Source organism: Mesoplodon bidens, assembly GCF_964165515.1.
Source record: "Mesoplodon bidens genome assembly, chromosome: 4".
In the NCBI taxonomy this organism is placed as follows: Eukaryota; Metazoa; Chordata; class Mammalia; order Artiodactyla; family Ziphiidae; genus Mesoplodon; species Mesoplodon bidens.
The window spans coordinates 93,027,230-93,041,159 of record NC_138160.1 but is presented as its reverse complement, the minus strand read 5'-3'; the positions used below and the strand labels follow the sequence as shown (position 1 = coordinate 93,041,159).

The window sequence follows — 13,930 nt, the reverse complement described above, 5'->3', positions numbered from 1 at the left end:
CTGGCCACTTTTAGAGGATCATAAATAATTCATTATCTTGAAAAATGTTAAATAAATCAAAAGAATGAAGCAATGATTCTGCTTTTCCTCTGTGAACTATATGTTTCAATAAATCACAGATGATGGGAAATGTCTCTATAAAAGCACTTCAATTAATAACTGAGAAAGAAATGGTAGAACTAAAATATCATGATTTTGTAAAGTCTTGATGAATCAGTGAACTTGGGCACTGAGTATCAAGATAGCTGCTAACATCTCAGAAGGCAAGACAACCAGATACTATGTGCTTCCCAGTGGAAAAACAAATACCCTCTACAGTCTTGCCAGAGGGACTGGACATGAATCTGACTGGTCCTCTGGATCCAGGGCCATTCTGCAGGAAATACAGGGGACAGAGGAACATGCTGAAGTGCACCATGGGTGAACAATTAGCAACATCTGGACTGTGGGAAACTCCATAGGTCAAATGGCCAGCTTTTTTTTTTTTTTTTTTTGCGGTACACGGGCCTCTCACTGTTGTGGCCTCTCCCGTTGCGGAGCACAGGCTCCGGAAGCGCAGGCCCAGCGGCCACGGCTCACGGGCCCAGCCGCTCTGCGGCATGTGGGATCTTCCCGGACCGGGGCACGAACCCGTGTCCCCTGCATCGGCAGGTGGACTCTCAACCACTGCGCCACCAGGGAAGCCCAAATGGCCAGCTTTTAAAAGACTAAGTATAAAGCCAATAAAGAACGGAGGGAAAACCTGTGGATTAAGAGATTTAAAGGAAACACGTAATTTTTAAACAGGCAAGACAAAGCTCCACTGTCTAGGGACATACAAACTCCAGCGATAAACCATAAAGAAACAGGAAATATGACTATAAAAGTCATGTGGGGAGGAAAAGTGGGATTGGGATGGGACATAAGGAGGGACTTCTGGGATGACTGTCAGGTTCTAATTCTTGACCTGGACAGTGGTCATGAGGAGGTCTGCTCATCAAACCGTCATTTGTTTTGTGGAGATTTCTATATCTGTTTCATCTTAAAAAATAAAGTAAAAAAAAACCTTTCCAGATCCCTTACCTGTGCCTTGGCCAATTTCTTTTCCAGAAGGTCCCGTTCCCGCTCCGTTTGCTGCAGACGTTTATTAAGCTCCACTATATCTCCCTTGAGTGATGCCAGGGCTGCCAAGTGAAGCTGCAGTGACGGGAAGAAAGGAGCACAAGGTTAGACCCTTCGGCAGATACCCATTTCCTTCCCTTCATTTCCTGTAATTAGTGTGATCACATAAAAATAGGTATCATCTACAATGGGACACCTTGGGTGATATTAATCTCAGGGGACAATGGACAGAAATCAGGTGTGTCACAGGCAAGCTGGATTATCTGCTCACCCTAAATGTAACAGGGAGAACACTATCATGTGCGGGCAGTAGTACCTAATTTTGGATTGTCTAATAAAAATAGAGAGGAAAGCTGCTCATTCTAGGGGCTTTCTCCGAGTTACTCAGCAAGGATGAGATTAAAGGCTAGTGTGGACTGCCTGCTTCTCAAGAAGCAAGGAAAAGGCAGGACCAAATTAGCTTTTACCTTTGGGAAAATATGCGAGTTGAATGGGGCAATTCAATTTTTTTTCAATTCAATCACCCATACTGCCGCATGTCCAGACGGACCAAAGGGCTGAGTATTAAGAAAAAAAAATGGGAGAGCTCATTGTTTCCGATGTTCTCCTCCTCAAGTTGACGCATTAATTTTCTTGCCAGCTCCTCCTTCCTCATTGTCCCCCGGACAGACTAGATTGACCAGATGATGCTTCTGTGCAAGCAGGCCTCTCAGAAGCAGAACCGGAACTCTGATAAATTATGCTATGGCGAGAGAAACCAAGAATCCATCGCTACACCTTTCCCCAGCCACCTCTCTCAGGGTAAGCGGAGCAAGAAAGAACGTTGTTCAGCAGATTAACAAGCGTATCACGCACTTCCAGGATCTCAACCCGCTCAGCTTTCAGGTTCTGCACATGGAGCCTGGGATGCACACATGCCTACCACACATGTGCCCGCTGTGGCTTTGCAGGTGGATGGCTGGGACCATCCTTACTATCTGTTCAACCACGGCTCCTGGAGCAGCACCTTAGAGCCTTCCTTGCCCTCTGAGTCACTACTTCGCTGTCTTCACTGTCAATCCCAGGTGGAGCTCAGACCATCCCTGAGCTGAATTCCACAGGACACTTGGGTGAGTGATGCGAATCAGAGCAAACCCTCCCTCTACACAGGGTTTCTGTAAAGCTTCTGCCAAGAGGATGTAAAGTAAGGAGTAAATAAATTTGATCTTTCAAGATGTACACAGCGCAGCGGCACACAACTCCACTTTGCAGATTTTAATTTCAGGTTTAGAAAGATGCTCTTTTCTGCAACCTGCCCCTCCACGCTGCGTGGAGGCTGGGAGGCTTGGGGGAGGGTGAGTAGGCGAGAAGGAGACATAGGGCGGGGGCTGTAGGGTTTCAAAGCGGTTGTTTGTGAGACTATCACAGCAGTGACTGCGACTTCACTTAACTGCATCGGGGCTGCAAACCAACAGATCAACAGCCGATTTGAAATCAGGAACGCTTGAAAGTTAAAAAAGGAAATGTCAGGCAATCTGGCGCTCTTTGTCTTCTCATGTAGGGCTAGGGCCGCTCAGAAAAGGTCACTTTGGGTTTCATACACAGGGTTTCTGTGATGAATTCTCAGCACAAATACCACAGTGTTCCCACTGTACAATTGTTTGGAGGCAGTTTTGCTCCCAGCGTGGGGAGAGGGACACAAATTCACTCCCTTACATAGCTGGGTTGCCCCTTCTGCCTCTGAACTGTCAATCTGAGAATGCTCCTTTAGCGACAGACACTGTGGTCTGCTATGCTATTATGTCTGGTCTTGGGAGAAGACCCACCACCTCACCTCTGACAGGAAGGATGAAATACATGGAGAGCGGACATGATCTTTAAGATATATAGGAGCAGAAACAAGGAGCCCAACTATGAGAGCCTAGACTTGCTTCCTCTCTCATCCATCTCCCATCCTACTTCTGGGGGAAAGGGCTGCCTGCAGGGGTTGGGGGAGAATTCGTGGGAAAAGCTGACAGAGGAGACTATATACTCCATACTGACCTCATGAACTGGGCCAGATGGGGAGACACACAGAGTGGTTATTTACATCACAGTACAGGGCAGAGGGGTCCAGGCTGGGTCATATTCTATGGAGGACAGCCCTGGGCTGAGAGACGATAACACCGGCACTCCAGATTGCCAAAGGATCCATCAGATGTGCTTGTGGGGCAAGTCCCTTTGCTTCTCTGGATGGAAGATGCCTATCTATCAAATATCAAATACGAATTGAGCAGTTTTTCTTTCTTTTTTTTAATTAATTAATTTTACTTTATTTATTTTTTGGCTGTGTTGAGTCTTCGTTGCTGCACGCGGGCTTTCTCTAGTTGCGGCGAGCAGGGGCTACTCTTCGTTGCAGTGCGCAGGCTTCTCACTGCGGTGGCTTCTCTTGTTGTGGAGCACGGGCTCCAGGCGCGCAGGCTTCAGTCATTGTGGCTCACGGGCTCAGTGGTCGTGGCTCGTGGGCTCTAGAGCACAGGCTCAGTAGTTGCGGCTCACAGGCTTAGTTGCTCGGCGGCATGTGAGATCCTCCCGGACCAGGGCTCGAACCCGTGTCCCCTGCATTGGCAGGCGGATTCTTAACCACTGTGCCACCCGGGAAGCCCCTCAGCTGTTCTTAACTTGAAGATTTCTTAAGAATCTCATGAATGTGTTGGGCCCTTCTCCTAAAGGAGAGTATAAACTTGGTGCTTATGCATGTGTTCCGCCTAATTAAGATGATGACACACCCCGGAATCTATCTATGAACTCCGAACTAAGAACCATCTGGACTAGACACCAGCTCTGTGATGCCCCCAAGTTTTGCAGACGATGTCAAGTGACATAACCACAGATGTCTGAATGGAGGAAAGGCCTTCGGCATGTGGCATCTCCCACTTCCACATCTGCGAGTGAGGACTGAAACCCAGAGACTGACCTGCTCACTCCAGGTCCCGTGGAGAGCCTAGCATCAGAACCAAGGTCACCATGCCCCTTCCTCACTATGCAGTGTTGTATGTGCCAGTGATTTTCAGGGTTCTTTTTCCTGTGGATGAAAACTTTACTTAAAATGTTTGCCTCTGATTATAAAAATAATGAATATGTAACAAAAATAAACTGGAAAGTTGGCATTCTAAGTTTTTGGTGGTGGCCTTTGGGTGGTTTCAAACTCTTCTGGGATACTTTCCTGTTTAATACTTCGTTTTTTTTTTAAAGAGAAAGAGGCTTTTGTATTAAGAAAACAAGAGTTGTCACACAGTGTTTTCTGCAGGTGAAGGCTGTAGCATAAAAACCGTAAACGGTTATTATCTTTCCCTGCTGCATCTTCTTTTCCTGTCCACCAGCAATTCTGATAGAAGGTAAAACTTTAAAAACCAGGTGCAGTATACACTTGTTCCTTAGTGTCACTGACAAGTACTCAGCAGAAGCTAACTACAAAGGTTGGGATGGGCAGTGTGGAAAGAAGTTTGCCCACAAGTTGCAAGACGTGTTGCTGAGAATGTGTCTGACCGACCCCTCTCTCATTCCCACAACTGAGCACGGGATGAGTCCTGTTCTCACCACAAGGAAGAGTGGACACTCCCTGCCAGCTTCAGCTCGGGAGCTCCCCTGTTTCACCTTGTCAATCACCCAGTACTCAAGAGCTGACTGGATCTTCTTCTTTTGGGGTTTCACCCCCCTCATTCTGGCAGACCTGGTGGTATCCCTGCAAATTCAATAGCTAGAGAGTTTTCAAGCAATGCTACAAGTATTATGACAGAACCTGTGTAGACCTGTGTCAAGCCCAGCATTAAGAAAATAAGAGAATAGAGGTCTTTCCGGGTAATTTTTAAAAGGAGTGACAGTGGGTTTAAATCCTGGAAAGAAAAATTTACCACAGCAACCAAAACTGTCAACTATCTATAATAGAAAAATTATATTTGCATCATTTTTCAGGATCTCTTTACTTATATTCTGGCTTCTGAAACGGCCTCTACCTTGAGTCAGAGCTTCAGACACATGCACCTCGAAGTACCATTAAAAGATGTTTCACTAACCAAAGAGAAAGAAAATACATGACGTTTGCAGACTGTGCTGGTCTCTTCCCAAACACACTTTTCTCTTCATGCTCAGGAACAAGACCTCGATTTTTCGTTGGTCAAACTACTGCTCAGCTAAAATATCCCAGTTCCCAGCCTCCCTTGCAGCTGGAGCTAGGTGTAGCCATGTGACAAAGTTCTAGCCAAGGAGACAGAAGCAAAAATATGTGGAAGAAAAAAAAAATATGTGGAAGTTCTGGGAAAACCTTTTTGAGGGAGGTCATACTGTTTCTCTCTTCCTCCAGCCTTGCTGCTTGGTATATTAATGTGATGGATGGAGCTCCAGCAGCCATCTTGCTTCAGAAAGATGAGGTCCACCTGTAGGGAGTGGAAGGTGCCTGAATCCCTAACAACCTTGTAGACCCACCCTACTAGCTCTGGACTGCCTAACTCCAGACTTCTATAATAGAATAGCAAGAACAGACCTCCGCTGTATAGGCCACTATTATGTTGTGATCTTCTGGACTGCCTAACTCCAGACTTCTGTAATAGAATAGCAAGAACAGACCTCTGCTGTATAGACCACTATTATGTTGTGATACTCTGGCAAATGAAGTTGATCGGAGACTAATTTATAAAGAATCAGATAAACCTGGGTTCATGTCTCATTTATGATACTTGTTAGTGATTTGTCATTGGACAGTTGATTTAACTGGTTTTATAATTGGGTTTTTTTTGCTGTCGTAAAGGCAAAATGAGATGGCCATCCATAAAATGACCAGCATAGTGTCTGAAACCAAGTAAGCATTCAACAACGTGCGTTTCCTCTTTCCCAGCCAGGTTTTAAGTCAGCAAGTTTCAAGTCAACAACCTTCTCAGATGAAGCCTCACTATAGGTAGTGAGAGGTACATTCAGATGAGGAAGTAACACAGTCCTGTCTTGGAGCAGCACACTTCCTGGGGGTTAACAGCACAGGAATGAGAGGCCTTAAGCCTTGGGATTTCAGCAGAAGTCCCAAGGCTTAAGGAGCTGACTGTCAAGGCTCTTAATTCTCTGTGAAATTTTAACCCAAGGCCTCAGCAAGGTTGGGATGGGACCATAACACTTCCTAATACAACTTTGGGTCTAGCACGTGAAGGATATAAATCCATGCATACCTCATATTTCTGGAGATAAAAGATACTAATTCCCTAGGCTGTTTTGAGCCTGGCTTCACATTCATTTTACAGTGTGTATCCAAAGGAAAAGTAAACCACCTGGAAATTTGGCTTCAAGACAACTGTCAAAATCGTGGTTATTTTTGGATGAAACATTGCTTGACTAATATTTCACAGTTCAGCTGGCTGTAAAGACAAGCTTGCGAAGCCTCTGAGAGATAAGATGTCCAGCTGCCGGTAGCCCGGGGTGGGGAGCAAGCAGTGCCTTTGTGACGGTCTCTCCTGGTGGCTGCTCCTGGGCTATGTGGATAGGTGTGCTTCCTGTTACCCATTAGCCATGAGACAAAGGGCTTCACACTTCTTAGGATGCCCTTTTAAGCCAGCAGCCCAATGACTCTAATGAGCCCCCAGGAGCACCACTGTGTACTTATGGTTATAAGATGCTTCTTTATCTTGCTACTACTGGCAATAAAAACGATGGAACAGATGCCGGTGCTTTCCTGATCACTTGGCGCCCTCCTATGCATTATCTCACTGGGTCTCCATCACACCACACCTCCGTGGCCTATAGGGAGGCTATGATTCCCAGTGTGCTGAGGAACAAGTACTCTTCCCAAAGGCCACAGCTGTTGAAGGGGTCCAGAACCAGAATCGAGGCTGCCAAACTCTAGGCCCACCATTTTACTCATCTTTCTGGGACTTGGGTCTGCTCTTTTACAGCACTGCCTTTCAAAGGGACCAAAGGCTTCCACAGCCACACCTGAAACAGAGGAATGAGTTCATCCCCAAGTCTCCATCCAGAGACCATGGAGTACTAATGGTGACATGGCAGAGCTAGGCTTTTCCGCTTTGCTGGCAGGTAAGCTCACTCAGAGGAAACTGTGCTTGTTCTTTCTCTCGCTGTACTTGGTCTGGCTACCTGAGATGCTCCTGTAAGCCATTCACTGCCAGGGTACCTCTATTTCCCTCCCACCAGTGATGATGGGAATGCCCATCCTGTCCTTCTAAGTGGGCCACTTGCCCTCCAGCTGCAAGGTATACAACATAGTTCTTGCTCATATTTGAGTGAGACAATGGGTAGTGCCAACTGCTTCCACTTAGAGAACGGTTCTCTTCCATAAAGGGGAAGAAATAAGGGCAACTAACCTTTACTGAACACATATTCTTTTTATTTTTTTAGAGACTTAAAAATATTTATTTAAAAATAACATTAATTAACCCACTATATGCTGAACACACACTCTTGACAGGCTCTGCACTAAGTGCTTTCTACACTTTACCTAATTCAATCAGCTACAGAGTCCTGCAGAAGAAAGGACACAACCCCAGTGCCAAGCTTTGGGAATATTCTAAGAATTCCAGGCAACTCGATAGTAGTAAGTCATAACATTAATAGTTACCATTTGCTGAATGTTTAACGGGTACCAGGCACTTGGGCTAAGCACATTTCATGCAGTACCTCATTTAACCCTCACCGCAATGCTATGAGACAGGTATTATCACCTCCTTCTGACAAATGAGGAATCAAGGCACAGAGGAGGGATAAGAAATCAGCCCAAGGGCAGGGAACTGATAAACAGTAGAAGACATATTAACACACAGACACTCCATGCTCTAATGTCTCTGCTGTGTGCTTTGCTGGTACTTCCAACTCAACATGCCACTGCCCTCCTGGCTTGCAGGATACACATGTGTGCATGTGTGTGCATGTATGTGGATGGGTGGGAGGATGTGCACACTGGCAGAGGCAGGGATAGGGGGTGAAGCAGGGAGCAGCGGGAGATGGCAGGGTGAGCCCTCTAGTGACAATGATGAAGCTCCAGGCTGGTGGTCAGCTCACCTCAGTGTCAATTTGGAGACTCTCTTTAACTTTCTGTGCTTTTTCATCTTTTTGAGAAGGGTCTGTACCAGACGGCCCCACCCTGAGCTCTGTGCTTGGGGCTCTTCATACTTTATTTGCCCACTGGTCCCAGAATGGATTTGCTGAAGCTCACTTCCCAAGGAAGCTTCATTTATATACAGAACTGATCAGCAACAATCTTTCCCCTAGAAATTTAGAAAGCGCTCAGAATCACACATAACCTTATGGCTGGCGACGGAATTCAAGAACATCTAGTTCAATTCCTTCATTGTAAAGGCATTAAACAGACTCAGAAAAACAAGGCTCATCAAATTCAGATTTCCTCATTCCCTATCCAGAGGCTTCCTGCTCTCCCATATGGCAATCCAGGAGCTCCTGGGTAGTGAATAAATGTCTGTATCCAGCCCCATCCTTCAAAATAGCAGGAGACATCTGTACACGAGAAAGCAGCCTCATTCAGCTTCCCCTGCAAGACTCCCCACACGCCAGGTGCTCTAATTCAGATACATAAAGAACAAAATCCCTGGCAAAAGGGGAACGTTCCTTGCCAGATGGACACAATCAGGCCTGTTCAGTGGCTTCCAGGACTGGAACATTCCTATTTACAGCTAGAATTCCAGCTAGGGGCACCTACTGTGTAATATTTCAAGAAAGGATGCTCATAGCCTTGAAATGTAAAAACTCATTAAACACCATCTACAAGATTGCCCCGCTGCAAGCTAATCACTTTTTGCTGACCTAGACCAACTCAGAAAACAGGAGCTTTTCGTCTTTCATTTTATCTGATGATTTCATTGGTCAGTGGTCCCTGAGTTACTTTTTAAACCTCCACTGAAGTTCAGTTGTCGAAAACAGCACTCTAAATCCCCTTCAACATGGTAGCACTAAAATACCATCCAATAGACAAATTGATCCCGTCCAAGAGTGCCTGATGTAGGTGATGGTGCCAAATCGCAAAGCAGGAGCCAGGTACCAACTGTGAAAACAGCAACACCATCATCCCTAGCACCCACCTAAGGCAAATGAGTGGGAGACGGCTCTCAAGGAGGGGAGGTGTCCAAGACTGATCCTCCCAACTTTGAAGATAACCCTCAATTCCACTCCATCTTCAAAAATATGCTCCTCTAAAAATGAGCCACACTGAATTTGTACATTGCCTTGGGTAGTATGGTCATTTTATTATTATTAATTCTTCTAATCCAAGAACAATGTATATCTTTCCATCTGTTTGTGTAGTCTTCAATTTCTTTCATCATCCTAAAGTTTTCAGAGTACAGGTCTCTTGTCTCCTTAGGTAGGTTTATTCCTAGGTATTTTATTCTCTTTGATGCGATGGTAAAAGGGACTGTTTCCTTAGTTTCTCTTTCTGATCATTCATTGTTAGTGTATAAGAGTGCAAGAGATTTCTGTGCATTAATTTTGTATCCTGCAACTTTACTGAATTCATTGATGAGCTCTAGTAGTTTTCTGGTGGCATCTTTAGGGTTTGCTATGTATAGTACCACATCACCTGCAAACAGTGACAGTTTTAATTCTTCCCTTCCAGTTTGGATCCCTTTTCTTTATTTTTCTTCTCTGATTGCCATGGCTAGGACTTCCAAAACTATGTTGAATAAAAGTGGCAACAGTGAACATCCTTGGTCTTGTTCCTGATCTTAGAGGAAATGCTTTCAGCTTAGCACCATTGAGTATGATGTTAGCTGTGGGTTTGTCATATATGGCCTTTATTATGTTGAGGTACGCTCCCTCTAAACCCACTTTCTGAAGAGTTTTTATCATAAATGAATACTGAATTTTGTCCAAGGCTTTTTGTGCATCTACTGAGATCATCATATGATTTTTTTTTGCAATACGCAGGCCTCTCACTGTTGTGGCCTCTCCCGTTGCGGAGCACAGGCTCCGGACGCGCAGGCTCACCGGCCATGGCTCACGGGCCCAGCCGCTCCACGGCATGTGGGATCTTCCCGGACCGGGGCACGAACCCGAGTCCCCTGCATCGGCAGGCAGACTCCCAACCACTGTGCCACCAGGGAAGCCCCATCATATGATGTTTATTCTTCAATTTGTTATGTGGTGTATCACATTGATTGATTTGCAGATATTGAAAAAAATCCTTGCATATGAACTAGAACAAATATTTTTAAAATTTGTCTGGAAACACAAAAGATCCCGAATAGCCAAAACAATCTTGAGAAAGAACAACAGAACTAAAGGAATCATACTCCCTAACTTTAGACTCTACTACAAAGCTACAGTAATCAAAATAGTATGGTGTACTGGCACAAAAAGAGACACACAGATCAAGGGAAGAGAACAGAGAGCCCAGAAATAAACCCACATACTTATGATCAATTAATTTATGACAAAGGAGGCAAGAATATACAATGGAGAAAAGACAGTCCTTTCAATACGTGGTGCTAGGAAAACTGGATAGCTACATGTAAAAGAATGAAGTTAGAAAATTCTCTAACACCATATACAAAAATAAACTCAAAATGGATTAAAGACCTAAATGTAAGACTGGATACCACAAAACTCCTAGAGGAAGACATAGGCAGAACACTCTTTGACAAAAATCATAAGCAGTATTTTTTTTGATCCCTCTCCTAAAACAAAGGAAATAGAAGCAAAAATAAACAAACAGGACCTAATTAAACTTAGAACCTTTTTCACAACAAAGGAAACCACTGACAAAACAAAAAGACAACCTACTGAATGGGAGAAAACCTTTGCGAATGATATGACCAATAAAGGGTTAATATCCAACATATATAAACAGCCCATGCAACTCAACATCAAAAAACCAAACAACCCAATAAGAACTGAATAGACATTTTTCCAAAGAGAAATGCAGATGGCCAACAGGCACATGAAAACATACTCAATATCGCTAATCATCAGGGAAATGCAAATCAAAACCATAATGAGATATCTCACACCTGTCAGAATGGCTATCATCAAAAAGAACACTAACGTCGGCAAGGATGTGGAGAAAAGGGAACCCTCGTACACTGTCGGTGGGAATGTAAATTGGTGCAGCCACTGTGAAAAACTGTATGAAGGTTTCTCAAAAAAGTAAAAATAGAACTACCAAAGGACATGGCATTTCCATTCCTGGGTATATATCTGAAAAAAAACATAAACACTAATTCGAAATGATACATGCACTTCAATGTTCATAGCAGCATTATTTATACTTGATAAGATATGGAAGCAACCTAAGTGTCCATAAATAGATGAATAGATAAAGAAGATGTGGTATATATATACGATGGAATACTACTCAGCCATAGAAAAGAATGGAATTTTGTCATTTGCAGCAACATGGGTGGACCTAGGGGGCATTAGGCTAAGTGAAATAAGTCCAACAGAGAAAGACAAATACCATATGATATGACTTATACGTGGAACTCAAAAAATAAAACAAACCAGTGAATATAACAAAAAAGCAGCAGACACACAGATACAGAGAACAAACTAGTGGTTACCAGTGGGGAGAGGAAAGGGTGTAGGGGAAATATAGGGGTAGAGGATTAAGCGGTACAAACTATTAGGTATAAAATAAGCTACAAGGATATACTGTACAACACAGGGAATAAAGCCAATATTTTATAATAACTGCAAATGGAGTATGACCTTTAAAAATTGTGCATCACTGTATTATACATCTATAACTTATATAATATAATGCATCAACTATACTTTAATAAAAAATTAAAATGTCACATAATTTTTACTGGAAATGATATTAGCTAACATGTGGACTTTGCTTTGTGCTATTGCTATATTTAAAGCATGTAACATGCATGTACTTTCTTAATTATTCTTCACATAGCCTTTGAAATAGGTACTATTGTTAACCCCAATTTAAAGAGGTAGGAATTGAGGCTTAGAAGTTCAGTAACTTGCCAAACTAGTAAGTGGCAGAGCTAGAATGAAAACCCTTGTCAGTCTAACCCCAGAGCCTGGTTCACAACCATGCCTCATGCTTTGCAACAGAATACCCTAGCACCGCTGAGATCCTTTCATGACTATTGAGAAGATAAGGTCTCAGACAGAGAGTTCTTTTTATAAGAGGGGAAAAAGCACAACTGCAAAATTAGCATGAGGGAAAAGGTATTAATTCTTTAAAACTTCCAACATTTTGAGAAACACAAGACCATTAAGCTGATATCAGACCCAGGAAAGCAGAGAAAAATTAATCTCCGGATATGTCCATACCCGATCGATGAGGGAAAGTTAAGAAGGGAAATATTGAAGTGTAGGTGAAAAAGCTCTAACTAAACAGTACATGGGAGGAAAGGTTATCTTAATTGATAAATCTTTAAAAATCTAAACAGAATATTATATATATATATATATACACACACACACACACACACACACACACACACACACACACACACACATTTTAAAATTTACTATGCAATAGTTGCTGGTAAAAACAAGTCACAGCATTTTCCACTAATAAATTCTTACTTTTTGTGGTCTTATTTTCAAGGGAAACCAAAATTATATACAATACAAGGGTATTTGGAAAGAAACACAAACAAAATAAAGACACAGCAATAACCTGTCAGCATCTGCTTACATTTCAAGGTGGGTTGCATCCTAATGGCACATCATGAAGGAGATCGAGATGTAACAATTAAATCCTGCTAATCAGAAGACATGAATATTTCAGTGTGTACTAAATACTGATGTGATCCCTGAGGCAGAAAGTCCCACAGAGAATTATATGAACAGGAGTAAAAGACTTCCTTGACAAGGTCTGCATTGTTCCTAAATTTTTATATTGATCCAATTTAGTAGGTATCAAATTCTCTTTTCTAAAGAAACCAAGTACCTTTAATGGTGAAACACTCCATAAACTTTGCAGATCAGGAAAAACCAAGGTACTTTAATAGCAATAGTTGAGTGCTTTGGAAGTTCCTTATTTTTTACTGGACTGAGGACAATGTTTTGTTCTTTGGGAAAACAAGGGAAGATTTAGATTCGAGTGTGTGTGTGTGTGTATACATATACAGATACATACTTATACACACATACATATATTAACACACACATATATACATATGGACTTTCTATGTATACAAAACTCAAGGCACATGATCTCAGTCTTTTTATTTAAGCACAGGAGACAGCCAAGATGTTGACTATTGAGATATTCAGTACAATCATATTCAAATGTATTCCCAACATTTGAGAGAGATTTTCACATGCACTATTTCTTGTAAAGAAAATCCCTTTAAAATGCTTGATGCCCTAAACAAGCTCCCATTTCAGGGAAGTCTCAGGCGGGCCCTGGCTTCTCCTTCCTCACCATGGGGCTGCTGACTGATGGGCCATTTCACCGCTCACTGCTGCGTCTAATCCAAAGCACCAGGAAAGGGTAGAAGACACATTTCAAATCTGCTCAGTGTTCTCTGCCATCAGGGGCCCTGCTGACTGCTTCAGAGAACAGTGTGCTTAGAGAGAAGAAAAGGTCTGAATCTTCTCTCCTTTCCAAATCACCTAACCCAGTCAATACTAGTCCCAACCAGGACTTGTTCCCTGAAAAGGAAGAAAATGAGAGAGGAAGAAGAGAGAAAGTGATGGGGAAAACAGTTCAGTGGTTAAGGACATAGGCTTTATAACAAAACAAAAACAAAAACCCCAGACCTGAGTACTAGTTCAAGCTTGGTTAAGTTGTTAAAAATTTCCAAGCCTCACTTTACTCATCCTGTAATGATAACCAACCATACAGAATTGTAAAAATTAAACGAACATACTACAGGTAGCTCACCTGAACACA

General features: G+C 43.0%; 1 protein-coding gene across 2 annotated transcripts in view; it reads right to left on the bottom strand.

The window, feature by feature from the left end:
- Positions 1-13,930, bottom strand: part of MCC (MCC regulator of WNT signaling pathway) — a 279,822-nt gene that overhangs the window by 112,991 nt on the left and 152,901 nt on the right. The window contains exon 2 of one of the 2 annotated variants that reach the window (XM_081231323.1): positions 1,063-1,176. The exons of the other annotated variant lie outside the window; for it this stretch is intronic. Coding sequence (XP_081087449.1) covers positions 1,063-1,176 — 114 coding nt within the window. The remainder of the gene's footprint in view (positions 1-1,062; positions 1,177-13,930) is intronic. 2 annotated transcript variants of the gene reach the window in all.